At 59.5% G+C, this 27,376-nt stretch overlaps 1 protein-coding gene across 4 annotated transcripts; it reads right to left on the bottom strand.

The window, feature by feature from the left end:
* Positions 1 to 263: 263 nt before the first annotated feature.
* On the bottom strand, positions 264 to 27,030 carry CELSR2 (cadherin EGF LAG seven-pass G-type receptor 2). Of its 4 annotated transcripts, none has more exons than XM_045478534.1 (34): positions 23,209 to 27,030; positions 18,219 to 18,866; positions 16,083 to 16,305; positions 15,557 to 15,672; positions 15,292 to 15,380; positions 14,751 to 14,908; positions 14,161 to 14,324; positions 13,882 to 14,007; positions 13,351 to 13,517; positions 12,783 to 13,070; positions 12,525 to 12,699; positions 12,149 to 12,290; positions 11,870 to 11,990; positions 11,289 to 11,472; positions 11,011 to 11,112; positions 10,279 to 10,373; positions 9,854 to 10,063; positions 9,187 to 9,370; positions 8,958 to 9,086; positions 8,691 to 8,871; positions 8,363 to 8,530; positions 8,138 to 8,264; positions 7,823 to 8,023; positions 7,273 to 7,447; positions 6,840 to 6,952; positions 6,630 to 6,709; positions 6,416 to 6,542; positions 6,203 to 6,325; positions 5,453 to 5,580; positions 4,914 to 5,002; positions 4,614 to 4,808; positions 4,315 to 4,485; positions 3,933 to 4,167; positions 264 to 821 (listed from the first exon to the last, which is right to left on the bottom strand). In XM_045478534.1, the coding sequence occupies exons 1-34, from the start codon at positions 26,534 to 26,536 to the stop codon at positions 497 to 499; spliced, it is 9,087 nt and encodes a 3,028-aa protein (XP_045334490.1). In that variant the 5' UTR covers positions 26,537 to 27,030; the 3' UTR covers positions 264 to 496. The 4 variants fall into 4 exon arrangements, with proteins under 4 accessions (XP_045334490.1, XP_045334491.1, XP_045334492.1 ...); XM_045478536.1 differs by lacking the exon at positions 264 to 821 and adding an exon at positions 1,865 to 3,613; XM_045478537.1 differs by lacking the exon at positions 264 to 821 and adding an exon at positions 1,865 to 3,470.
* Between the last annotated feature and the right edge of the window lie 346 nt (positions 27,031 to 27,376).

The following is a 27,376-nucleotide window of genomic DNA, read 5'->3' as shown; positions in this document are numbered from 1 at the left end:
TGAGTTTTTTTTTTTTTTTTTTTTTAATTTTTTTTTTTCAACGTTTATTTATTTTCGGGACAGAGAGAGACAGAGCATGAACGGGGGAGGGGCAGAGAGAGAGGGAGACACAGAATCGGAAACAGGCTCCAGGCTCTGAGCCATCAGCCCAGAGCCTGACGCAGGGCTCGAACTCACGGACCGCGAGATCGTGACCTGGCTGAAGTCAGACGCTTAACCGACTGCGCCACCCAGGCGCCCCTCCTTGTGAGTTTTGAGAGAACTTCCCTCTTAGAAGGCTAGGCTGTGACTTAAGGAAGGCAATAGGCAACTGGACAGAGGGAGTGGAGTGTCAGCTGGTGTCCCCTGCCCCCCACATACATATGCCCACAAGCACCCTACATAGGCACTGAAATGCCCTTCCCCAGACAGAGGCCCTCCACTGCTGTCTTCTCCTTTTTATGGCCGATCTTAAAGTTCATGTAACACATTTCACCTATATCACAGTGACAGCTGCCTAGATGTTCACCCCTCTCCCTGAGCCTCTGTCAGCAGCTCCTACAGCTTCTGGGAGTCCAAGAATTGAGTTGGGGGAGGGGATGTGGAAACACACGAGTATTTGGCTCTGGAGAAATCTGGCAGAGGCCAGAAAACCTGAGGTGTGTTCCCCAGCTGTGTCCTGCGCGGGTGTCTGGCGAGCAGGGCCTGTTGGTGACTCCCGGCTCTGGCAGAAGCGCTGGAAGGTCGGCATGCCCAGGCAAGCACTTAGGTGTGGCCAGCAGATGGCACGTGTGTGTAGCTTGGGAGACAAAACCAGCCGCAGACCCATGTGCTGTTGCCACCTGGTGGCCGGAAAGGACAAGGCATGTTCCTTTTGCTCTCGGTCAGTCTTGAATTTCGTAACCCCCACCTCACCCCATCCCCACCCACCCCGCCCCCATCCTGCCCCACCCCCATCCCGCCCCAAGCCGGCTTAAGCAACATTCAGTAGGCAGTGCCAGCGAGGGAGGAGGCCCACCTGCCACAGCTGCCTTCCTTGTTCAGCTACCTGCTTCCTTCCTTCCCTTCAGGTCCGCCTTTCTAGTTGTCTCTTTATGCTCTCTAACCCCGCCCCTGCCCAGTAGCAGCAATGAGGGAAGCCAACATTTACTGGCCTCTTACTATGCACTGTGAACTGTTTTAAGTGCCTTACATGTGCTAACTCATTTAAGTCTCATAAAAGCTCAATTAGGCGGATGTTCTTACCATCCTCATTTTGCAGGCAAAGAAATTAAGTCAGTCTGGTGCCCAGGGCTTGTGCTCTTAATCACTACGCACCCTCTAGTGCCCCCATGTTAACTCCCTAACTAGTTTGCTGAACAGACCTTTGAAGAAAATACAAAACGTGGGAAGAGAAGTAATGTTGCAGAACATGTAGTTGGCTTGAGTGTGAATTGCTGCTTCATTTCCAATGGCAAAACACACAAGATGGCCCAGAGAAGTGGTCAGGAGGTACCTAGTCACTGAGCTTTGAATTCCTACCAGCCACTCAGCCACTCAACTCTGCCCTCCCTGCCTCCTGAATTCTGTCCCCAGGACTCAGCCGCTAAGCGACTGGACTAGAAACCTGCCTGCTGTTTGCAGCCTCTCCAGCCACACAAGTCCCTCCTATCCTGGTGAAAAGGAAACCTTCCTGCCACCTGCCGCATCTTCCTTGGACACGCCAGAACATGGGCTCCGTGCTGATGAGGCTATTTGGCTACTGCTGGGGTGTTGGTAGAGGGACTAGCTCATCGGCTGCTTAGCATCTGAGTCCCCTGACCTCCTGGCCCACCTAGGGCCCTGCCTGCTCTTGTTTTCCAGAGCTGCCCTCTGGAAGGACAGGGTACCACACAGAAGCACGTGATGACAGTGCTCAACCCGCACAGAGCTATAGTTTATTCAGTAGTATGGGGAAATGAAAAAAACAAACACAAAACCCTACTGTATTTACAGTAACAATCAAACTGTACAATCTGATGGTTAGTATCAAGTTAGCATCCAGCATCTTTGTGTTGTTTAAGTCATCAGTAGTTAAAAACCAGTTAAATTTTTAACCCTTTGCAGGAATTGCTGAGGGGAGAGGTCAGGGGGAGAATTCATGGCAGAAAAGCCAAAAACCAGCCTTACAAGTGAGAACAGGAACATTTTTTTCCCCCACCCATAGCCTCTTTTTCTAGCCACCTGCTCCAGAGGAAAGTCAGTGACAAGTCAGGAGTACATGCTTAGCATAAACAGTAACTCAAATGAATTGCAGTTGGCAAAACTGAGGAGGCCGGAGGAGAGGAGGCAGGAGATGACAGCCTGGAGCAGGGGAAGGGCCTCAGGCCCCCACGCCAGGATTGCTGGGTACACACCCAACCTGTCACAGCCACATCAGACCCCCTGGGACCGGACACGAACTCATCCCAACACAAAAAGCAAATAAATAAAATATATATTAACTCTCTCTTCGCAGGGAGCTGGGGGTGGGCATGGGACAGGGAGAGAAAGAGGAACAGGACCCGGTCCTTTGAAGAAGAGAGCCAATTCCAAGAAGGGGTTAAAAATAGAACATGTCTCAGAGGCCACAGCAGGTCAGACAAAGTGGGATTTGTCTGATCTCGGGTGGGTAGGTGAGTGGACACCAGAACCCAGGCTTGAGACCTGTGCTTGAGACGTCTGGGGGGCGACTGAGCCAGCCCTGGATTTACTCTTCCTCCCCGTCCCACCCACACCACAGCAAAGAAGCGCAACTTAACACACGACTGGCCTTCCCCATGCGGGTCAGGCAGGGAAATGAAGCACTTTTGGGTCAGCGAACTGAGCAAACGCCTGGACTGCAGCGCGTGGCCAGAGTCCAGGGAGAGAAGAGGGGCTGGGGTGGCCCGGCCGCCGCCCAGGGGCACGGGTTCCCCTCAAAATGTGTTCATGCAGCATTTGGGGGTCTGGGGGCGTGGAGTCCTTCTGCCCCCTCGCCAGACAGGGCTTTTTCCAGTTCCTGGGAGGGGCAGCACAGGCAGAGTGAGGAGTGCCCTCCACCTTGATGCCCTCACCATACTGAGGCCTGCCGGGGTGCAGCCTGCAGGGCTTGATGCCCTTGGGTGCATGTGGCTTTGTCCTTTCCTTTTGGTGATGGCAAATGAGGGGCAGGCCCCCCAAAAGTCCCTCTCCTCCCAGAGGCACAGCAGATGGGAAACTGAGGAGAGGCTGGGAAGTATCCTGGGAGGTCCTATCCTCTTTGGGAAGGGAAAGGGGAGTCAGTTTCCAGCATATAAAAAAAATTAATCCCTGAAGTCATGAAGAGTGGAGATCCTTTTTTAAATTCTTTTTTCCTCTTTTCTGAAAAACTTTGTCTTGGAGATGTTGGCCCCAGGGGTCCAAAGTGCAGTGAAGGGGATGGTGGGGGAGGGAGTTGGCACTAGATGGCCTTGGGTGGGGTGGGCGCCCCTCCCGGCAAGGCCCAGGCTCCTCAGATGGATGTTTCGTCGCTGCTGCGGGCAGGCGGTGGGGAGCAAGGGCAGGATAGAGCACAAGACAGGAGTGGGGGCATGAGTGCAGCTGGGGAAGGTAAGGGAGCCTCAGGGTGTAGGAACCACCGGCCCAGGGTTAATGCAGGAAGTTAAAGAAGAGAAATCTGGAGAGGCAGGAAAGGAAAGTGACAGAAAAGGCAGACAGGGGGTTAGTCGGAGCAGAGAAGACAGGGAGAAGCTTCCACCAGGAGAAGGAAACAGAAAAGCAACCCCAGCTCCCCACCCTCCCTCACTTTGCCCGATGCGGGCTGAGCTGACCCCATGGGGCACCATGGTCTGTGGGCATGTCACAGTAAGGCAGCTGGCCAGCCCATCCGTCCCCCGACCGCCTGCCAGAGCAGCCTGGCGAGGCCTGGAAGCGCTGTGAGCCCAGCCGGGCCTCTGAGGGGCTGCGCCCGGTCCCACCCAGCCAGCCTCACTCACTCGGAGCCCGACGAGTCCTCGTCCACTGTGCCCGCCTTGATACTCATGGCGATGGGCATGACCCCGTTCAGCTGCTCCTGGAGACTCTGCCGGGGTGGAGGGCGGGGAGGGGGCCCGCCCCGGCTGCCTTCGCTGGCTGAGGAGCCCCGAGAAGACCCTGTGCCCTGCTCCAGGGGCAGCCGTAGGAGGCTGCTCTTCTCACTGATGGTGGGCAGATACTTCTTCTTGAGGATGCCTGTGGGGGGAGGGGGGGTGCAGGCGCCATGAGGAACAAGTGGTAGGCTCACGGGACTGCCCTAGAGAGCCCTACCAGCCACGGGGCAAAGGTGAGTTGTGAGGTTGCCAAATGGGGGAGCATGGCAGCTGGGCATGCCCTGCTCACCTTTGTGAGGTTGGGCAGAAGGGCCTGGAAGGGGGCCCAGGGACCCCTCCCGAGGCAGGGCATCTCCATTCTCCCAAGGATGCTCCTCAGAGGCCCCATTGCCACTACTCTCCTTTGCTGTGGTCCCAAAGTCTCCTGGCCAGGGAGCCTTCCCGGACCCTGGGCCCCCATCTGGTGGAGAAAGGAAGTTGATAAGGCCCAGAGAAGACAGACAGCTAGGAACTCACTACCCTAGGAATTCCAGGCCCTTTGCCCTCCCGTTGCCCCCTTCAAAGGCCAAAGCCCTGGCGCTGGCCCACCCTTGGGGGTACTGTGCAAGGGCAGTCTCTCAGCGCCAGGCCCCAGCAGGCTGTCCCAGCCTGGCTCTCCAGGGAAGGCGGCCTCCTCCTCCTCCTCCTCTTCCTCCTCCTCACTGTCTGATGAGTGAGTAGAGGCATAAGAGCCACTCTGATCATCTTCCAGGGACAGGTCACTGTCAGAGTCTGTGTCAGGATCTGGGAGGTGGGGGAGAAATCACGGCTGACCAACCTGCCTCTGCACACCCTCCACAAAAGCCAGGCAGCTGCCCCCCACCGGCCATCAGGGGCTTCTGTTCTCACCATGCTGCTGGTCTTGACCTTCCAGGAATAGGCTACCTGGGTCCCCAAGGCCAGGGGGCCCTTGGCCAGGGTTCAGTGTGGACTCTTCCCTGAGAAGACAAGGCCATGTTAGAAGGGTCAGCCCAGCCCTTTGCCTAGTGTCCCGTTCTTTTCTCTCTCTCTCGTTTCCCTGTTTCTGCCCCATGCCCCTCCTACTTCTTTTTTTTTTTTAATTTATTTATTTTGAGAGAGAGAGAGAGAGTGCGTGCACACATGGGGGAGGGGCCCAGAGACAGAGAATCCCAAGCAGGCTCCAGGCTGTCAGCACGAAGCCCGATGCAGGGCTCAAACCCACGAACCATGAGATCATGACCTGAGCCTAAGTTGGACGCTCAACTGGTCTGAGCCACTCAGGCACCCCCCTCCTGCTTCTAATTTAAGCTGCCACCAGTCAGCCAGCCACCAAGTGCGCTATTCAACTCCCAGCAGGTGGCTGGCCTGGTTTCCAGCAGGCACAGCACTCTTCTCTCCTTGTGGATGCCCCCGTCACCAGGGCTCACCTCAGCAAGAAGGGGATGTAGCTGGGTTGACTCTTGCCCGAGCGGCTGGCACTGTGTAGAGAGCCTGCTGAGTCTCCGTACGGCTGGTAGAGCCGCCCATCTGCATAGGGGCTGGGGCAGTTGTAGGACTAGGCATGGAACGGACAGGTCAGTAGGTAGGGGGAGCAGGCCGGGGTGGCCCCAGGACGGGGAGCAGAAGGGCAGAGGGAGCTTGCCCTAAGTTCTACCACCTACACGCCCAGGTCTGAAAGAGAGAGGCCCCACATCTCTGCTCCCCCACCACTCCCATATCAGGGCCTGGTAGTAGCCATAGCTCTGCCGTACCTGGGCCAGCCCTGTGCACGCCAAGTACCCTGGACTCAGCTATATAAGGGCTTCCTGGTAAAAAATGGTACCAGGAATTATCTCCTGAGAATGTGCTGGACACAGAAAATCTACCAAGATCCACGAGGGATTCTCAGATGTTGGGCATCCGTGACTGGGTCACCTGTCTTGGTCACTTCCTCACCTTACTCTTCCTAGCTCTACACCCAACTCTTCTGAGTCAAAACCTTCCTCCCTACTCCCATGTCCCCCTCTTCCCAGGCCACACATACCATTTCACCACCCCTTCCTCCTTCCAGGAAAGGATGTAAGGATGAAGAAAAAGCGGGGCAAAAAGCACAGAGAACAAGCTCCTTGGGCCTTCTGCCTCTTCCTCTCTGCCCCAGACCTCCCTGATCCCACGTCCCTGATCCCTGGCTCCCTCACCGAGGTCAGGGTGGACTTGGTGGTCAGCGCAGGGTCAGGGCTCGGCTTGCGGCTGCAGGCAAACTTGAGTGCTTTCCGGACCTCCTTGCTAAGCACCACGTAGGAGAGGAAGATGAAGGGGCCCTGGCAGGCGAGAGGCAGCAGCTAAGTGCGGAATCGGGCACCCCATGGCCAAGCCTCACACCCCCATCTCCATGGGCCTGGGCCAGGTACCTGGATGCAATTGCAGGCAGCAAAGAGGTAGTGGAAGAGGAGGGTGTCACTGTTGACAGAGAGCAACGCCAGCAGCCACGTGGCGCTCAGCAGCAGGAGAACAGCGAAGGAAGGCCGCAGGCCTGAGCTGGAGAGGGGGAGGCTGTGAGCCCGGCCAGGAGGCCTCCCACACCGATGCCTGCCCACCGCCCAGGCACCCACACCCTATACTCACACAGGGCCTTTCTTCTCAAAGCCCTGCCGCTGGGCAGCACAGGAGGCGCGGGCTGCCAGGATGTACAGGAAGACACTCATCTAGCAGGGGAGGGCGATCATCAGGGGACAGACAGCTTCTACTCAACTCTGCGGGGGCCCAGCAGTTTCCCCATTCCTAAATGGGGACACACTCAGCCTGCTCACCCCCAGCCCACTTTCTAGCACCTACCGAAACAGCAAAGGCCACAGGGCCAGCAAAACTCCAGATGAGCGTATCATAGATGGAGAGCCAGCAGAAGTCAGGGTTCCCATAGCCCTCAGGGTCGAGGCCCACGGCTAGACCTGGGGGTATGGTGACAACAGCAGGGGAAGGGGTGGTAGGGCCTTGACACCAGTCAGGTGTCAAATGGGCTCACAGGGCCAGGTGCAGAGGACAAAGGGTTCCACCCACCATGTGTCCATGCCGACCTGTCCAGGATGGGGGACCCAGCCCCTGGTGGGGAGCCTCAAGGACTGAGAGGCATGCCTATGGAAAACTCAGCCTGGGTCATGGGGGTATGGGGCCTCTGGGACTGGGATGTGGGTGGGGAGAATGTGGCATGAAGGTGGACCCAGGGCCTAGGGATGCAGAACCTCAGGCCTGGGAAGGGGGTGGGAGGTACCTGTGATGAAGGCAGGCACACCCCAGCCCAGCATATAGTAGAAGCGCATGGGGCCAGCGTTGACGTCGCGCACCTCAGTGAGTGCCCGGTACAGGTGCAAGGCCTCCAGCAAGGCCCAGGAGAAGGTGCAGAGGTACAGGAAATGCAGCAGGATGGCGATGACTGTGCAAGCAAACTGGGGGCCCAGCCATGCCTGGTCAGTGACCAGGGCACACCCAGAGTGTCTTGTCAGGGGAAGGGCCTGGGTGTAAGGTGGTGCTTTGGGAAGTGTGGGCCAGAGGAAGGTACTCCTAGGATGCTGGCAGGGGGGGGAGGGAAGGGGGGAGGGAGGGCTGGGGGGCGGGGAGGCTGCGGGCGGGGGAGGCGGCAGAGGGGGGCGCGGTAGGGGAAGGTGAGGGGGAGCTGGAGAAGAGGAAACCATGGGCTGGGTGCTGGGCTGGGCTCTGAGTTCTTGCTGCAGAAGCAGAGACTGGGGAGCTGGGGAGGACTATAGGAAGTTTCATAGGACTAGAAGTTGTGGATGGTCTCTGGGTGAGGGGAGAAATCTTACAGGGAGGTCAGCCTGGTTGATTCCTAGGAGGAAGACCAGCTGGGCCAGGCCCAGAGCAGCAGTCAGGTTCCGTCGGATGCCATGCTGGTTGGAGCGTAGGGCACGCAGGATAGTGAGGAAGAGGAAGGCAAGCAGTAGGGCAGCCAAGGTGACCCCTAGGGCCACATATGTCAGTGTCTTCAGCGGCAGGATCTCTCCATTCTGCAGAGCAGGTGGCAAGAGGCCAGGAGAATTAGGAAGGGCAGGGCCTAAGAATCCAGCCCAGTGCCCTGGGCTCCCACCCCTAGCTCCGCGGCTGCCCCCTGGGGGTCCAACCTCTCGCCGGGACACATCCATGAGCACGGCGAAGCTTGTCATGTGGTTGCACTGGCAGCTGACGTGGCTCTCGTTGCGGAAGACAACCTCGCAGCCTCGGGCTGACCAGCCACCTGTGCCACTGACTCTGCACGAGGGAGGCAGGGGCAGGGGACCAGGAGTGTAAGGCACCCAGGGGCTTGGCTCTCCGCCCAAAGCCTTGGGGGAAGGGCAGTTTAGGCTCACAGGATGGAATGGTTCCAGAAGACACAGATGGGCTTGGTGCGCTCCTCCGTCTCCAGCAGCCGGAACTGCACCGTGACTGGCTTGTCCAGGGCACGGGGCAGAAGTTCCTCATCGTCATGGACGCTGATACTCACCACCGGCGTGTTGATGACAGGGCGTTTGGGGACTCTGATGAAGAACAGGCAGGTACACAGTCACTATGGCAGTCCCGTGGCTGAGGGAACACCCATCATCAGTTGGACATGCCCCGACCCCTGGCCTCTCTGTGCCTCAGCACTCACCCGCCCAACCTGCATCCCACCCACCCCTTGTCTCCTCAGTTGCTCACCTCAGGCTGCGCTTGTCCGGGTCATAGTTATGGGGCAGCAGCCCGGCCAGGGTGCGGTAGATGATGACGCTGGCCACAGCCTCACCCTGGCTCAGCTCTGGGTGCCGCCGCTGACGCCGAGCCAGCTCCTCTGGCTCCTGGGTCTCTCCAGGGCCCGCGGGCCTGACCACGGTGGGTGTTTCTGGGACCAGGACACTGTCCACTCAGCTGGGCCCCGCACAGATGCCCCAGCCTGGCCCCTGACCCACCCTCTGGCTCCCCACTGACCTCTGAAGACAGAATCAGGCAGAATGACCGTCGTCTCCAGGTCAGGGGGCCGCTCCCCCCGCAGCGCCTCATAGCGAGGCAGCTTGGCCCCAGCGAAGTTCCCCTTGTCCAGGCGAACTACAGAGATGACTAGGGAGAAGGGTCACAGGTCAGACCCTGGGTCAGGCCCCCAGCACAGCCACCTTGGCCAGGGCCTCTTTCCACAGCCCCCTCCCTGACCCAGCCTCACCGATGTTGGGCGTGACGATAGTGAAGGGGCTCAGGTAGGTGTGCCGCATGTTCTGAGCCAGGGCACTGGCATAGGCCTCGTAGTGCTGAAGCAGCCAGGCCGTGCCACCCTCCGTCTGCTGGATCAGCTCCCAGTGACGCTTGTTGGCCGCGTCCAGGAGGGCGCTGCCCACCCGCAGCAGATTCTGGGGTAGGCATGGTCACAGTGGGCTGCAGCCCCATACCTTCTCATCCCCACCACCGGGCCCCACTTGTGCCTCGACCAGCCCTGGCTACCCACGCCAACCATGCCGCTCCTTCAAACCTTCCCTCCTCATTCTGGAACTAGGAGCTTCCCAAGCCCTGTGTCTGGACCCACACACATGGCTAGATGCTGATTCCTCCCCAGCCTGGCAAGGTGGGCAAGGCCTCTGCTCCGAGGAACCTGGTCAGGCCGGGCCCCAATACAAACGTTAGTTTCTGTTAGCACCTTACTAGAAAAAGAGCTGGAAGGAGATGCTCTAAATTCCATGGCTCGAGGGACCTCCCGGAGGCTTCATGCCAACTGGGAGGTCCCCAAAGGCAGGGATGGAGAGTGTTCCCCATTCAGCCCTCAGGTTGCCCCAGAAACGGGCTCACTCACCATGACCCCCATCTAACCAGCCAGCCCTGCCCCATCCAAGCCCCACCTCGGTGAAGTGCACATCCTGCGTGGCAGACAGCCCAAAGCCCCGCTGGGCACTCTCATGGGCCAGCAGCCGTGTGGCCAGCTGGTAGGCCACCTTGACATCACTGCCAAAGTAGCCAGCCGTGTGCTGTGTGGCATTGCGCAGAAGCAGAGCCAGCCGCTGGGAGCGTCCCGAGTCCAGACCTGATTCATTCCGCTGTAGCCGCTCAGCCTAGGATGGAGCCGGACAGGACAGGGATGGCGGGAGGTCAGCACAGGAGGATAGCAGTGAGGTCCCCAGAGGGCAGGACTGGAACTCTGGAGTAAAAGGGCCTCAGGAAAAGGGAGAAATGGCCACTCCCGGTGGGGGGGACCCTGGGGGCTGGAATTCCAAAAGCCCTTTTCTCAAAGCTAGCAGCAGTGAGGGGAGAGAGGAGGTTCACTTACAAAGCCTTTCAGCTCTGAGAAGGTGACTGATGTGCAGTTGAAAAGGTTTGGGGGGAGCCACCCCCTGTGTTCATCACAGTGGCGCACGGCAGTCCCTGGGGGAAGGAAGCCCAGATGGCAGGCCTCAGGACAGATACAGGATGCTTCCCGGACCTGCCAGAGTTCCCGGGTGCCAGGACCTCATGGGCCAGAGACAGGAGACAAGCAAACAAGGGCCCTGCCCTCCTGCAGCCCAGATGAGAAGAGTAAGAAACCCCTGCAAGATGGGCCCAAACAAGGATGCAGGAGCACAGGGCACACACTCTCCTCAAGCCCCTAGACATCGCTGTCCCTCTGCACCTTGTGCTCTCTGCCACTCTCTGCTTATGAACTCTGTTCATCATCTCAGTCCAAGGACCAGGACTGGGGCTGGGTCCCCAGGAACAGCACCCAACAGCCCCTACTCCCCAGACTGCCTTTCTAGTGGCATAATTCCTGTTCCAGGCGGTGAGTTGAGGATGGGAAGGAACCTGTGTGATTCATCTTTGAATCTCTATACCCGTCACTGTGGCTGCACATGGCAGGTGTTTCAGCATTTTTGTTAAGAATTCAGGATGTAGGTGCCCTTCATCCCGGCAACCCTGGGAGCAGAGCAACAGTGTGGGACATGGAGTCTCCAGGACCTGGAGACCAGAGAGAGGTCCCGGGATCTGCAGCCAGTCCTAGTGATGAGAGGCCAAGTCCAGCACCTACCAAAGGAGCCTTTGGGGCAGGGAGCAGCAGCCGGCAGTCCGAAACGGGTACGGGGCCACCAGATCCCAGCCTCGATGGCCCGTGGGCAGCTGTCGTAATTCACTGCAAGGAAACACACAAGGTCACCCAGGAGTAGCTGTTCCCCTGCAGCTCTGCTCAGGCTCCCAGCCCTCCCTCAGCAGCCTCAGGACTGCAACCAGCCCCTGCTCCTGGCATCCCTGGGACATCGGGACCTGGCACACAGCAGGAGAGCCACCGACCCAGCATGGGAGCCCCACCTTCACAGCCATTGGTGGTGACCTCAGCAAAAGGGTTGTCACAGCGGTCACACTGGCGCCCAATGACGCCTGGCTTGCATGGACACTGGCCGTCCTCGGGGTCACAGACGCGGGACAAAGAGCCCGTGGGGTAGCAGTCACAGAGGAGGCAAGTGGGGCTGCCAGGGGGCCGGTAGTGGTTCTCCTGAGAGGGGGGACAGAGGATGCGGGTCACTGGCTCAGGCTCTCTCTCCTGGATGCTCATGGATCCTTTCAGCTGTGGCCCCTCTGGAGGGAGGCTCGCTGACTTCAGGTCCCCCCAGGAATGGTATTCAAAATATTTAACTGGTAACAATTTGCGGTTTAGCCCGTCAGTGAGATGCCAACCAGTCAGAACTGGTTGCAAACAACCAGTGAGGCCAGCCTAGAGTTCACTGGTAGAGTATCCATCCTGGGTCCCCCACACCCCAGACACATCAGAGCACGGGGCCACTTGTCCACCCCGTCAGAGCAAGGGCACACAGCCCTGAGCTCTCTGCAGTAAGGCCTTCTCCACTTAAGGGCCCAGGAGGCCACTGTGGAGGCCAGGTGGGGGCTGTCACCTTGCAGTGGCACTCGCCGCTTGTCTTGTTGCAGTCTGGGTCGAAGCCTTTGCTGACATCACAGTTGCACGGGCCGCACGTGGGGTGTCCCCACCAGCCTCGGGGGCAAGGCTGGTCAATCCTGCAGAGAGGAGCCCAGGCGGACATGAGCTCCCTCTGCCATCCTTGTCTGGTGCAGCCTTGTGTGGCCCTTCTGACTGTGGCTGTGGCTCACCCAGGTTCATGGTGCTCTGAGGGACACCCCAGAGACAGGCAACGGTCATGCCCTGGTCCACTTACCTGGTTTCACAATATGGCCCAAGGTAATTTGGGGGACACTCGCAGGTGTAGCCGTGGGGGGCACTGGGCTTTCGGATACACACAGACTGATGCTCACATGGGTTCAGGTCACACACGTTAGTACAGTTGTCGCCATAGTAACCTGGGACCATAAGGATGAGAGAGACTCAAAGCCCACCCTCCCCTGGCACTTTCTTAAAACCTGCCTTCATCCACCACCTTGCAGTCTGAGAATCATACCAGCTGGCTATGGCTTTGCAGTGCAGGAGACAAGGCTCAGAGAGGTCATATGACCCACCTCAGGTCACACAGCAGAGCTGAAATGAGACCCTGGGCACCCACCAACCTGCCCCATTTCCCTGGATCCCTAGCATACCTGGATCACAGCTACAGGAATAGCTGTCCCAGTCATCACTGCAATAACTGTTGGCAGGACACGGATTCGAGTCACAGGGGTCCGGCAGGCTACAGCCTGGCTCCACATTGATGCCTTCCCCACGGCCAGGATCCAGACTGCTAACCCCCTCGGGCATCTCGCTTACCCTCACACCCTGGGAGGGACGGAAGCGGTATTGGCCCTCTGTGGAGCAGGCCTCCAGGTGGTGAGGACTGGGAGGCAGGGGAGGAGGCTCACCTGCAGACAGCCCCGGAAGCCGCGGGCCACCCCACCGGCTGGCCCAGGCACTCCCCCAACTGTAATGTTGCTCAGGTGCAGCCCATGCAGCCGGGGGCCCAGGTTGCCCTCTGCCCGCTGCTGCCCGTAGTCAAGGGACAGGATGGCATGGCCAGGGCCCCCACTGGCTCCCAGCGCCAGCTGTGCACGATGCCAGTCGCCGTCATTGGCCCGGCCTGGCTCCAGCTGGAGAGACGAGGCCTGGAGCCCTGTGCCCTCCACACTCAGCACCACATGGCCTTCCCTCAGCTGGCAGCAGGAGAAAAGAAAAGAGGGTCAGCAGACTGCCTTAATCATCTCTTCTAGCCCACTGCCGTCCTTCCTGGACCACCAAACCCATCCTACTGCCCAGCTGAGGCCAGAGAAGAAAAGGTGTTTTTTCCCTTGGGGCCAATAGATGGCAGCAGTGATCCAACAAACAGCTCTTGCGGCCTCTTCCTTGGGGACAAGAATAGACCCCGCCCAGCCATCTCTGACCAGCCCCCTGGAGGCTACAGCAGCCCTGGTCACTACCCCCTCCCTGCATCACCTGCAGGGTGATAGTGCTGCGCCCCCTGGTGACAGCCTGCAGCAGGACACCGTTGGCCTGGCGTGTGCGGAACATGAGGCTGAGGTGCCAGGGCTGGGAGATGGGCAGCGAGAGGCCGTGCCAGGCCACCAGGCTGCTGCCCAGGAAGCGCTGCGGGTTGGCCATTTCTGAGGAGGCAGATAAAGGCAGATTCTGAGGGGTGGAGCAGCCAAGTGCCCCAGGGGGTATGATGCTCAGAGGTGGTGGCTCTGTGGGAGGCAGGGCACTGCCCCTCCTAGTGCCCACTCCCCTCGTTGGCCCCACCCTCCAGAGCATTTACCTGTCCTGCGCCTGCCCCATGCTGTGCCCAGGCCTGCCTCTGACTGGGCCCTTTGTCTCCAGTGCTACCCTCTCAGGGCTCTGCCCAGACACGCTTTTCCACCTACAGCCCAGCCTGGCTGGGCCCTGCCCAGCGCCTGCCCCGACCCTGCCAGTGTTCCCAGCACTGCTGACAGCTCTCGGGCCTCAGCCTCTGCTGGCTGCCCCTCCTACCCTGGGCACAGCTCTTGCCCCCGAAGCCCAGAGGGCACTCGCAGCTGAACGCGTCCCACTGGTTCACACAGGTGCCCCCATTGTTGCAACTATTGCTGTCACACACGTTCTTCTTGGCAGGGCAGCCTAGACGGGAGAGAAAGGGGCTCGGGTCGGGGCTCCAGACAGAAAACCTGTAGCCGGAGGGGCCTCTGAAACCCCCAACATGTCCCCATACCAGGCCCAGCCCTCCTTTCTGCACTGGGTTCCTGGCCTTGCCCCTGCCCCGGGTCCCCGTACCAGGCACGGTGCCGTTGTTGGCGATGAAGTCAGCCATGTCTACGTGCCGGCTGTCCACTTGCAGGTTCCTCATGCAGCCCACAAAGTGCCGCGTGCGGACAGGGAAGCTCTCGGGCAGGTCAGGTACCCCACCCAGCAGCAGGGGCCCTGTCAGATCCAGAGACCTGGGGGAGCAGAAATGATGGCAACGTGAGGTAAAACGGGGGAGCTTCTGGCTCTTCCTTCTCTCCTCTCCCTGCCACCAGGCCAGAGGCGGGAAGGGCCCAGGCAGGAGCCCAAGGGGCCCTGGAGAAAGCACAGAGAAAGCGGGGCATCCCAACCTGGAGCCACTCTCATCTCACATCCACCATCCCCCCTGTACCCCCCAGACCGCTCCATGAGACCCTGCCCTAATCGCCTAACCTTGCCGTTCCCGCTCCCCAACCCAAACCTCTGCAGAAGCCTGAGCAGGGGCTAAGGGAAGCAAGATGAGGGAAGGCCGCCATCTGGATTGGTTTCCATTTCAGGGCTCCCTGAGGCCCACTGTCTCAACCTCCCCTCCCTGCCTGGCCCCACACTGCACCCATCCCTCAGCCCTCTCCCCTGCTCACTTTTTGCTGCCACCCTGGGTACCCTGGGCAGCACAGGAGTAGTTGCCCAGGACAGCTCCAAAACGCAGGGCCACTCCTGTGTCACAGCCATCCACGGTCACCACAGCCACCTTCTGTTCAGATGGACCCTGCGGGAGCCCTGTCTGACCTAACAGTGGCTGGACAGGGAAGGGCAGAGAAGAGAAACAGTTCAAGAAGCCCACTAGGTTCACGGGCCAGGCACAAAGGCACCAGCACATGCTGACACCGCTCTGTACACACATATATACAGGTGTGCACACGTGTGTTCACGTGACATATGTGCTCGACTGCATTCCTCAATGTCTGCTGGAGTGTGTGCCTGTCTAACAGGACAGGGGACATCTAGTACTGCCGGGTGGAAGGGAGACACCCCGGCAAAGTGGCAAGTTCCCACCCCCTTCCCCCCCTTCCGTCAGAAGTGTCACCCATTACCAGCTCCCCTGGATGAAGCACCACCTAGATCTGAGCACCTGAGCCAAGGACAGAACCCTCCAGCTCCTTGACCCCCTCCCACACTCACCTTGTTGTAGTACTTCAGCTGGACTGTGTGCCACTGTCCGTCACTGACCCCTCCGGGCACGAATGGAGACACAGTGGTGGTTGACTCCCCTGGGGAAAGGACCCAGGTGAGCTGGGACATCAGATGAGGGCTGGGAATGGGGAGGGTGTGCTCACAGTTGGGACTGGGCCCAGGTTGGGCTGGGAGGGTGTGTGGCTTGGGGTCAGGGGCCACGACACATAGGGCCTTTGGGAGACGGGCAAGGACATGGGGCAACCGGGATCACCTGCAGAGAAGGTGAGCTGGACCTGCTCCTGGATCACCTCGAGGGCCACAAAGTCATGCTTCTCGTTAAAACGTCCGTTGTATAACAGCAGCCCATCGCGCTCCTTGGTGGCAAACCTGAGCAGGAGGTGGAGATGGGGGCAGGGAGCGGGACACCTAACCCCAGCCACCTAACTAGCCCCTCCCTGATCCTACTCAGGACACTCCAGAAGGCTGACACTTGGCTAAGGTTATGGGCTGTGGAGCTGGAACGTGGAAGATGAGCCCAAACCAGAACTAAAACCAGAACCCTGACCTCCTGACTCCCCACCCTCAAAAGTGGGGTAGGAAGAGTGATAAGTGGACCCTGGCGGGTGAGGAACGTCTGCTGGCAGAGCGCACAAGCAACTCTCAAGTGCAGAGCTGGCTCTGCCAACAACCTGTTCCAAGCACTTTCGCTGCCTGACCTCTTGCCTTGCGTGCAGAACGGGAGACACCCCAGGCTCCCGCCACACTCCCTCCCCCCAGCTCAGGGCCCAGCCACTCACGAGAGGGCCAGGGTGAAGTGGAAGCGCTGGCGCAGGCCACGGAAGGTGATGAAGGAGCGGGCGGGGAAGCTGCGCGTGGTCACCTGGCAGTAGGGCTTCTCGAAGTCTCCAGATGGGCAGTCGCACTTGAAGCCACCCACCAGCAGGTTCACGCAGGTGCCTCCGTTCTTGCAGACACCTGGGGTGCAACGGCCTGAGCGGGCACTCACCTCGCAGTGCTCACCTGGGCAAGGGGAAAGCCAGGGCGGATATCAAGTGCCTGAGAGGGTAGAGTAACTGGGATGGCTCCTCACCCAGCGATACCTCCCATAACCCTCCCAAATTCTCCCAAGCATCTGCACCTCCTTTCATGTGCCCACCTTCTCTGAGATCTAGGAAACCGGGGTGTTGTGTCTGGCCCACCGTGCCATTCTCACCACCATCCCATTATACTGCTCCCCTGCGAGTTCCTTGAAGCTCCCAGGCCCTTCTGTACTCCTTTTGGGGCTCAAGTGCACAGGCCTGCCGGGGTCTCTGGTCATAAGGCCCAGGTCCTAGTTAGCCTTTGGTGTCCTGGCTTCCAAGCAAGCTTGGGGGTGTTCTGTTCCCACAGGGGTGGATGTGCATGGAGGAAAGAGCCTGCAGGACAACACCAGGGCTGGTGCCAAACCCCCTTCCTCCCACCCTCCCACTGGTGCTTTTGTCTCTGTCAGGCGCCAAGATCAGTTTCCCTCTCTGGGGAAGAGACCAGGCTTCCACTTCGGTTGTCAGAGTTATGGGTGGGGGGTGAGGGGTGGGGGAAGCTGGAGACTCCCAGGAATGGGGCAGAGAACTCCCGCCCTGAGTCCTGGGGCCCAGAAGGAGGCCCTCTGTGCACTTGGGAGATGCTGACAGATTGGGGAACTGAGCCCTGGGAGCAGACCAGGATTTCTGTGGAGGAACTGAAAATTCCAACAACATCAGATGGGAAAATCCACCCCTTTCTCTCCCTCCCCATTCCCAGATTCTAGAGATAGGTTCTCAGCTCCTGTGCCTAGTGACTGGCTCTTGTTTCCATGGAAACTGTTGTTCGCCTACTCTAAGCCCCCCTCCCCATCCTCCTGGACAAAGACTCCCCTCCCATCCCCCAAGCCCTCCCCTCCCCTCCACCCCCACCCACAGCAGACTGAGAGGAGTCAAGTCTGGCAAGTTCTGGGCAGGAAGATGCAGCAGAAAGGCGGTGGGGTCTGCCCGCCAACGCTGGCAGAGCCAGTGGGCATGGCTGTGGAGGAGAGAGAGTAGGTCTAACCTATCTGGGAAGGAAGGGCCCAGGGAGGAGAGAAGGGGGTGTCCTGAGGAGAAACAGGAGCCTGCAGGGCGGGGTCAGGAGCACAAAGCAGAGGCTGGGGAGGGGATGTGTAAAAACCCAGGTCACAGGCCAACTGGGAGGCCTGACCCTTTTCCCAGCACCTGCGCAGGGGTGGAGCTATTCTGCTCAGGGTCACAAAGGTACACAGACCTTCTGAAACAACCCTACCCCGCACCCAAACCCCTCCAGTTTTTTCTATGCCTTCTTCTCAACGCCTGGGAAGAAAAGTATGGGCTGCAGCCCAAAAAGGTAACTCGCTCAGTGGTGGGGGAGACCAGATTCCAGGCCCAGCCTCAGGTCTAGTCAAGCTGTGAGGTGAGACTCAGAACAAGTCGCCTGAGTCCAGTGGTCTCTTAAATCACAGCCAACACCTTCCAAGGGCTCACTCTTTACATGTATTAAGTTAATTACATTAATCCTTACAACCACGCTGTGAGGTAAATCAATTCATCATCTCCATTTAAAAATACCGAGACACAGAGAGGTTAAGTAACTTGCCCGAGGTCACACTACTACTAGTGCAAAGCTGGAATATAAACCCGACCGGGCTGCCTCTAGAGCAGGCCTGACCTCACTTCCTACGCTGCCTGGGATGTGGGTGGGGAGTGCTGGGAGAAGGTGGGCTCCCCCCTCCTCCCTCCCCAGTAGGTCGCTGTAGAGGAGCAAGTGGGATCTGCAGATGGCCAGTGTAACCTGTGCCTGCCTTATTCTGGAAAAGAATGAGGCAGCCCCGGTCCGTAGCCTGATCTGTGCTTGCACTGAAGCGTTAGCCCTCCAGAACACCTGCCCCCCCACCCCCTCCAGCTCACCCGTGTAGCCGTCGCGACAGAGGCAGGTGTAGCCGCCCTCTCGGCTGCGGCAGCGCCCATGGGGGCCGCAGGGCCGCGAGTAGCAGAGGTCCACCTCGGTCTCGCAGTAGTCGCCCGTGAAGCCGGGTGGGCAGCGGCAGCGCAGCCCCCCAACGGGGTGGATGGGCCGGAAGAGCACCGAGGAGGAGGCGATGAAGGGCGCGGAGGAGTCAAAGCGCAGCACCGACACGCAGCGCATGTAATTCTCGCAGGGCTCGCGCAGGCAGATGTTGTCGTCGAAGGGCAGCACGCGCTGCGCCGAGATGGCCGTGAGCAGACTGCGGTTCAGGTACAGACGTTCCTGCAGGTCCTCGGAGGGCAGGAAGGGCGGCCCGCCCCCCGGCCCAGGCGGCTGGCCCACCGACAGGCTCACATTGAGGATGTGGCCACCGGGGGCGTCGGTGTCCCGCTGCACGTTGAAGACCACCACGTGGTCTGGGGGTGTGGCCAGCGTGGCGGCCACCGCCTGGATGAAGAGACCCAGTAGGGGGGACAGGAAGCGCTCTGGCGACATGTCCTCCAGGCGCAGTGTGATGCTGTGCGTGAGCATTTCGTCCGTGATGATGGTGACACGCAGTGCGCACTGGGCAGTAACACTGTGCACGCCGTCTGCGGATAAGTGACACGGGTCAGGACCCGGCACAGGGCTGGGAGGGCAGGGGTGCCAAGCCGGAGACCTAGCCTTGGGCAGGAGCACCCCAAGAAGGGAGCGGGAGCCGAAATCCAGCCCACACACTACTGAATTGCCCAGTTGCCACAGTGGCAAAAAGTGCCTAAGAGACTACATGTAGGGAAGTCACACCTTGCTGGATCGGCCCCCACCCACACTTAAGGTGATTCCATTTTTCACAAGTTCTCTTTGCATACTTTACAAAAACCCTGCACTGTGAAGAACGGCATGTCTTTTAATGTTTGTGCACCTTTCCCTGTCCAAGCCATGACTCTTACTTTCTTACACCAAATTTGGGACTTCCCTGCACAAGAACCCAATTTTGCCTATTTCTTACCTTTCTACAGGGCCCAGAGCACCATGAGATACCCACAAAAATGATCATCCTACCCCCTCAGCCTCTATACCTCGACACTACCATAACCCTGACCCTGGCTGTGCTCCCTCCTCCCCCACCGAGGCAGAGTGAGAGGTGAACTGGGTCAGTGGGCCACCCAGTCCCCCTCCCACTGAGCCCCATGGCTGCTTGGGCGCAGGCCTGCTATCCCCATAGCAACGCCCCACACAAAGCATTCTTCCCGCCCAACTCTCTGGGCTGCTGAAGATAGCCTGGGGAGGCCTCACCCCAGGAAATCCAGCTGAGCCACCTTTCCAGGGGCTGCACCACCCATTGCCCTGATGCTGTGAGAGATGGGGGTAGGGGGCAGAGATGGAAGGGCCTGGGCAGCTCTCCAACCTGAAACCCCAGAAAAGCCCCACTAGGCTGATCTCCCCTCCGGCCTTGGGCCTCTAGCTATTCATCGCCCGCTTGGCTCACTGCATTGCACCCAAATGCTACACCTGCAGGCCACACACTCACTTATAAACAGCTAGGTGCTAACACACTCTAGTGTCTCACTCCACCCACACTCTAAGCCCAGAAATACCATGCACACCTGAATGCACATATACGTGACATTGGATTTTATTTAGTTCGAAAATGAAAGCTGGAGGCCAGTGGGGAGGAGGAAATGGCTTGGCAGGGCTGTAAAGGGTATTCATTTTTTAAATTTACTACAATGTCCTACACATAGTAGGTGTTCGGTAAATGCTAAGATGCTGATGTCTCCATAGTGAGGAAATGATCTTTTAAACACAGCAGGAGGGGCCCTGAGTTGATATTAAGAAGGAACCCCTAGTGGGAACAGGGCAGAAGATGGTGTTTCTGGGGTGGGGTGGGATTAGGGGAGGGACCTGGGAATAGATTCTGCTTCTCTGCCGTACCTACGGGAGGTGGCTAACTACACCAGGCAGCTCAGCTCAGCCAGGGAAGGCTGAAGGCAGACACCCATCTCAGCCATGGCTTTGGTCCACCCACCTGCCCTCCAGCCTCATCGCAGAGACTGCCAAAGCCTGCCTGCTCTCACCAGCAAGCTTGCCTGTCATTCCCCACTTCTGCTCCTCCTACTCTCGTCTAGAGCTACCGAACACGCTGCGCCTTCCCACCTGGCCTACCCACAGTCCTCCTACTATTCTAACCTGCCCCAAGCTCACCTACTCCAGGAGGCCTGCCCAGATTTATGACCTCAGGCTCTACTTTTCTCCCTCTTTCAGACCACCCTGCACTGAGGTGGGGAGCTGGCACAGGGCTCTCAGGCACTTGGTGCCTCTGCCCAGTGATTCCTTGATGGGATAGTCCTTCCAGGCAGAAAGCTGCCGAAGAGTCCACACAGAGCCCCTAACTGATTAGGGAGCGGAGGGGGCAGTCAAAGCCAGTGAGCAAGAGAAACCTCACCACCACTCAGCCCCGGGAACAAGCACTCCTCCCTGTGTCTCCCCACTGCCGTCCCAGGCCCCGCCCATGCCCCTCACCGAATGTGTCTCTGTTGCTTCCCATCTGGTCTACCATCTGTGGCCACCTGCCCCCTCTTCTGTTGTCCCTCATCCCCAGCAGTCAACCTACTGCTCAGTCCTTCCTCTTTGTTCCTCTCCCTTGCCTTGACCTAGGTCACCCCTCAGGTGTCAAGGCAGGGTGGGAACAGGGGTCCCAGGTCCCAGACTGTGGCAGAATCAGACTCCAAACCTGTCTTCCCCTGGCAGATGTGCCAGTGGAAGCGGTAGGCCTGGAGGGGGAGTGGGTGGGGGTCTGCCGCTCTGGGAGCTGACCAAACCATGCACAAGAGTTCCTGTGTGTTCCAGAAGAGTAAGAAAGAGGCAGGAAGAATTGGGGCCTCAGAAGAGCCATCCAGCCCAAGCTGGGGCAGCTTCAGCCACAGGGACAAGAGGCAGGGAAGTCAGAGGGGCATGAACGTGGAGACCAAACAGGGGAAAACAAAGACCCAGAAAAAGAGCCAGCAATGGAGAAAGTGGGAAAGGAGGAGAGAGCTACACAGGAGATCAGGAGAGGGCAATGAAGTGGGGCAGAGCAGGAGGGCCTCGTGGGCAGGGGCGGGTAAGAAAGAGAGACAAAGAACAAGAGAAGGAAAACAAAGGGGCAGTGGGAGTCAGTTCCCCCTCACCCCAGCCTCCCTTAACTTTGGGGTTGCCGTGGTGACTGCCTCCAAGGGTCAGGGCTTAAGGGACATGGTGGGGCCAGGGCTGGAGGGCCAGCCTGAGGCCTTCCCTTCTGTTCTCAGGGAGCTGTGGTCAGGGGTTCTGCCCAGGTAGGAGCCTGAAGGCTGGGTGGGGCCTCCTCAGTGTCCTGCCATACTCGCCTAGGACAGGCTGTGGGGAGGACAAGAAGCAGAGGCCCTTCTTTTCCATCCCTCCCCACAGCTTGCTTCTCCCAGTAGAAAAGGGTACAGGATACAGGAGCTCGAGCCCTTCACTTCCTCCTCCTGGAGGGAAACTGAAGCTTCAAGAGGCACAGAGCCTTGCCCATGACCTCTAAAATCTCTTATCCCCTGGCTCCTGTGGCCACCTAAGGGAGTAGGGCAGGGGAGGCATCTGTCCAGGAAGGACCCAGAGCGGGGAGGGGGCTGACCACACCCTGCATCTCACAGGTCTTTCATTGCCCTCTAGGCCCAGACTCCCTGAGGTGGCAATAGAGAGGTGCCAGACTCTTTTCTTCTCCTCCCTTATGTGTCTGGAATGGGGTATCCTGGGCCATCCATCCCTAGGGTATCTCTAACAAGGGGCCCTCATGGGGGTGCCAGTTGTTCCCAGGCTTGGGGAAGGGACTCGGCAACCTGGGGCTGGCCCCCTCCCTGCCACTGCCAATCACTCCTCATAGCTGACAGAGAAGACAGAATGCCGCCCCCCCCCCCAACTCTCCTCCCCCAACCCTCTGTCCAGGGAGTCTGCAGGCTGAGCGCTTGGCCAAGCAGCAGGAATGCCTAGCCTGGGTCCTGGCCAGGCTCCCACGCCCCAGGACTCTGTTCTCTCCCCACCGGAGCAGGGGGCTCTACCCTCAAAGACCACCAGTCCCCTCGCTCATCCTGGTCCCCATACCCCATTCCTTGAGTCCAGGCTAGTCACAGACAACAAGGAAGGCCTAGCATCCTAAGAAGAGCCCATGGGGTGGCAAGGCGGCCCAGGAGGCCTCAGCCTGGCCCTGGCTTCACCGCAGCCCCTCCCCCAAGCTGGACCCCGAACCATGGCCTCTGACAGTGGGGTCTGTTTGGACAGAGACAATGAGCTCTGGCTTCACTTCCTGCGGGAGCTCTGAAGGGGTAGCCAGGCCAGGCTCTTTCTGCCTGGAGGGAAAAGAATGCACTAGACAAAGTCCCCCTCAGCCAGTCTGGGGCTCAGCCGGGAGCCAGAAGGGGCCAGAAGAGGCCCGACAGCAGGGTCCTGACCCCTCGGCGGCAACCCTGTGCCCCACAGCCCTCTGCTCTATCAGAAGGCTGTTATGAGATCACAAGAATACCCTGCCGGGCGTGAAGGGGTGCTGAGGGAACCGGCTCACCTCCCTACCCCACACACAACACAGTCCTCTCTACCCCTCCCCCAGCTCTCCTGGCCCCCCAGTCTTCCACGTGCCTTTTTTCTTTTCTTTTCTTTTCTTTTCTTACAATTCTTGGCAGCCATAGCCAGGGCAGCCTCGCCACACTTGCCCTGCCACGTCACAGGGTGGTAGGCAGGGGGCAGCCAACCGAAGCAGCCCAGCCCAGCCTGGGGTGGCAGGCGGGGCCTGCACCAGCTGCCAGGATTCCCAGGGCTCCTTCCCAAGCTGCTTCTCACCCCTCAACCTCTGTGCCAGCCTCTGGGCAGAGAGGTGAGTCCAAGGCTTCTCCCTGGACGGCTGCCCAGGGCCTCCTCCAATGGCCGCCCCCACCTGACACCACCTGGGCCCTTCCTTACCTGACACTAGCACGCTCATGATGGCCTCCAGAGGCCGATTGTTGTCCAATGCCCGGCTCAGCCTCAGTTCGCCTGTGGAGGCATTGAGCAGGACGAGGCTGAGTTCATTCCCCCGCTCAAAGCTGTAAGTCAGGCTGTCTGAGATGTCAGGGTCATGGGCAGGCACACGACCGATGGCACCCCCAGGGAAACTGCTTGAGCGGTTGGTGACATAGTTGTTGAAAAGGATCTCAAAGTTGCCCAGCACTGGTGGGTTGTCGTTGCGGTCAAGCAGGCGGACGTGGACAGTAGCCCGGCTCACCAGGGGAGCCGACGTGGCCTGGATGACCAGGATGTATTCAGGCCGGTCTTCATAGTCCAAATCCACCAGAGCGGTCAACTCCCCAGAGAAGATGTCCAGTTGGAAGACCTCAGGGATGTTGCCCTCCACTATCTGGTACATGATCTGGGCATTGGTGCCTTCGTCAGGGTCAGTGGCTGTGACCCGGGCCACGGCCAACCCGATGGGGCTGTTCTCTTCCACAAACACGTCAAACTCGTCCTGCTCAAAGACGGGTGGATTGTCGTTCACATCCAACACAGTGACCGTCACTTCCATAGGCGTGCGGGCGGGAGGCATCCCCTTGTCCACTGCATATGCCCGCAAAATGTACTGGGCCACATTCTCACGATCCAGCCTCCGAAGCGTTCTCACGATGCCTGATGTAGACTCTACGATAAAGTCACCATCTCCATCATCACCCCCTTGGAAGGTGTAGAAGACCCTGCCATTAAGGCCAGAGTCACGGTCAGTGGCCGAGATCTGCAGCACACTGGTGAAGGGGGGCACATCCTCATAGATGCTGCCCTGGTAGGAGTCACGAAGGAACTGAGGGGCATTGTCATTCACATCATTCACCAGTATCTCCAGGTAAGTTGTGTCAGACTTCTGGGGAATGCCATTGTCCCGGGCGGTGATGGCCAGGGTATAGGACACTTGATCCTCGTAGTCCAGCTCAGCCTGGGTGGTGACAGCCCCTGTATCTGCATCAATGCGGAACTGAGGGATGCTGTCCTCCATAAAGTAGGTGATGCGGGCATTCTCACCTGTGTCCTCGTCCGTGGCACTGATCAGCACCACCGTGGTGCCTGCTGGCCGGTCCTCATTAACATTCACCGTATAGTGGGAGCTCTGAAAGACGGGACGGTGGGTGTTGGCATCAGTGACGTTCACTACCACCTGTGCCGTGTCCTGCCGTGTGCCGTCAGAGGCAGTGACAGCTAGCACGTATTGCCGCTCAAGTTTGTAGTCCAATGGCAGCGCGAGCGACACCAGCCCACCACCACTCTGGCTGGTGATGGAAAAGCGGTTACGAGTGTTGCCACTGGTGATCTGGTAGGTGATGACGCTGTGGGCATCACGGTCCACAGCCGACACTGTCACCACACTGGTGCCCACAGCTGCATCCTCATTGAGTCTCACCGTGTACTCTGGTTGGGTAAAGGTGGGGTTGTTGTCGTTGACATCCAGGATGGTCACACTGACACTAGCTGAGGCAGTGAGCACTGGGGTGCCATGGTCTCGGGCTTCTACCCCAAAGCTATAGAAATCAACCTCTTCCCGGTCCAGCTCAGCTGCCACAGAGATCCAGCCTGTGCCATTGTTGATGGCAAAGGGAAAGTCATGCCCAACCCCAGCCAGGCGGTATTCCAGGCGGGCATTGTCACCAGCGTCAGCGTCAATGGCCTGGACATGGAGGACCAGGTAGCCTAAAGGGACACTCTCCAGCACAGTAGCCTGGAAAGGGGTGCTAACAAAGATGGGGGCATTGTCATTAATATCCAGGACTTGCACCGTCACCAGGCCAGAGACGTTGGAGAGCGGGGGGCGGCCACCATCCTGTGCTCTAACCCGTAGGGTATACTCCTTGGTTGTCTCATAGTCAAGAGGGCTCACCACATCCAGAGCTCCAGTCTGGGCATCCAGGTAAAACTGTCCCCGAGCGTTGCCACTCATGATGCTGTAATGCACCAAGGCATTACTGCCCTTGTCTCGATCTGAGGCTGTGACCCGGAGTACCGGGGCCCCTGGGGTCACATCCTCACGCACCTGGACCACGTAGCGCTTCTCACTGAACTGAGGGGCATTGTCATTGTCATCCTCCACAGATAGGAACACAGCAGCTGTGGCACTCCGTGGACCGGGGTCCCGACCCTGGTCACTTGCCTCCACTGTCAATTGGTAGGATTCTACTTCTTCCCTATCCACAGGGCCACGAGTTCGAATCACCCCAGAGCGAGGGTCAATCTCAAAGACTTCAGAGGGGCTGCCACCGGGGCCCTCCAGTAGGCGGTACAGAATATTGGCATTGGGAGGTGCGTCACCATCTGTGGCTCTGACCGTGAGCACCTCATAGCCAACCTCCAGGTTCTCCCTGAGGCTCTCCTTGTACTCCTGCTGCTCAAAAACAGGGTCATGATCATTGGTGTCAGTCACCAAGATGGTAAGTGTGGCCAGGGCACTGCGTCGGGGCATGCCATGATCCTGTGCCGTGACCCTGAAGACATGGGTGCTCTTGGTCTCACGATCTAGCTCCTCGGCTGTAGTTACAGCCCCCGTGATCGGGTCCAGAGAAAAGAAATGTTTGGAGCGGCTATCAAAGAGGGCATCCATGGTGTACTCAAGCCGGCCTGCCTCACCCTCATCTGGGTCAATGGCCCGCAGGGATGCCACAGGGGTACCAGCTGGCTGGTTCTCAGGCACTGTGGCCTGGTAGCTGGGGGGCTGGAACTGGGGGGCTGTATTCACATTCCTTTTCCGACGCCCACCCATGGACTCTTCTACTGACCTTTCCCCTGTCCTGAGCCCCGGGGTCTGCACCAGCTTGCAGGACTGGCATCTCAGCCGTGGGGCCTTTAAGCACGGGTGTTCCTGGGGCAGGGTGAGCTTGCCCTGGGGGGAAACGTGGCCTCCAATGCCCAGGAGACGACAGCTCCATGGGCAGCCTTCAGGCGCTGGCGGCAGGGGGATGTGGGCTCCGGATTCTGGACACCAGACCCTCAGACCGTCGTGGTGGGGCACCAGGTGGCCAGTCAGCTCCGTCCCTGCATCCCTGCAGCGGCTGGTGTAGAGCCAGAGGTTGGAGGCTGAGGCTGGACAGAGCCAGCCTACGGGGGCGCAGGCCCCTGAGGAGCCACGTCCCCCGGGCCCCAGGGAACGACAGGGCCCCACTTGGTCTCCCAGCAGTGGCGGCAGTAGCAGCAGCAGCAGCAACAGCAGCAGCAGCGGCGGCGGCGGCGGCGGCGGCAGTAGCGTTGGAAGGGGGGCGCGGGCTGCCCGGCTCTGCATCTCTCCCTGCTCCCGGCCGGCCGGGTCAACGGCGGCGGCGGCTCCTCCTCCGGCTCCAGCCGGCCCCGCCGCGCCTCATGCCCAGGCCGGGGCGCCAGTCCCCGGGGGCCACTCGTGCGCCCCTCGGGCCTGCGCCTTGCTGCCTCGGCGGGGCCCGGCGCTGAGCTCTCCGACGCACCCGGGCTCGCACCGCTCCCCGATCCCGGCCCGCGCCCGGGTCACCCCGACCACCGCTGGCTGGCGCCGCGCCTCCACTTGCGCGCCCGGCTCTCGCCACCTGCGCCCGCGGGCCCCGCGCGACCCTGGCCCTGCCGACTTCCCGAGTCTCGAGGTGCCCCTTTCGCCCCCGCGGGATCGCCCACCTGAGCCCGCGGAGCTACGCACCCGGACCCCGGCCGTCCTCGACTGCCCCGCGCCACTCGCTCGCGCCCCGCGTCCCCGCCGAGGCTGTTGCTGTCTCCGCAGCCAAGGGCCCAGCCCCACCACGATCCCTCGCCTCCCCGGCGGGCGGGCGAGCTCTGCAGAGCGGCGGCGGCAGCCGCGGCGGCGGCGGCTCATTACCATAGACCTGCTCGCGCCGCCGCCGCCTTAAAGCGGCAACGCCAGCCGCACCGAAGGAGGTGGGCCCCACCCGGCGACCTCCTACGCACCGACGTCCTAGGATTCCCGCTGGCCAGACCTCCATTCCCAATCCCTTCCCAGGCCTGCCCCTGGGCCGGGGCCAGATCCCTACCACAAATTAGAGAAGAATTAACAATCAGAAGCCAGACAGAGAATGAGAATAACGGTGTTTGTGCCCTAAGTATGCTTACAGGTTTTCAAAAATATTTTGAAGGGCTC

Source organism: Leopardus geoffroyi, chromosome C1 (genome assembly GCF_018350155.1).
Source record: "Leopardus geoffroyi isolate Oge1 chromosome C1, O.geoffroyi_Oge1_pat1.0, whole genome shotgun sequence".
Lineage (NCBI taxonomy): Eukaryota > Metazoa > Chordata > Mammalia > Carnivora > Felidae > Leopardus > Leopardus geoffroyi.
Note: the sequence above shows the minus strand (reverse complement) of the source record. Positions and strands in the feature narration are given on the sequence as shown.

Excerpts from the sequence above, each read along its gene's own strand:
- CELSR2 (XM_045478534.1), bottom strand. The coding sequence starts at position 26,536 with ATGCAGAGCCGGGCAGCCCGCGCCCCCCTTCCAACGCTACTGCCGCCG. Across the intron at positions 14,909-15,291 it reads AGCTGAAGTACTACAACAAG|CCACTGTTAGGTCAGACAGG; the intron begins GTGAGTGTGGGA and ends TTCCCTGTCCAG. Across the intron at positions 6,953-7,272 it reads TGTGCCTGCCTTCATCACAG|GTCTAGCCGTGGGCCTCGAC; the intron begins GTACCTCCCACC and ends CCATACCCCCAG.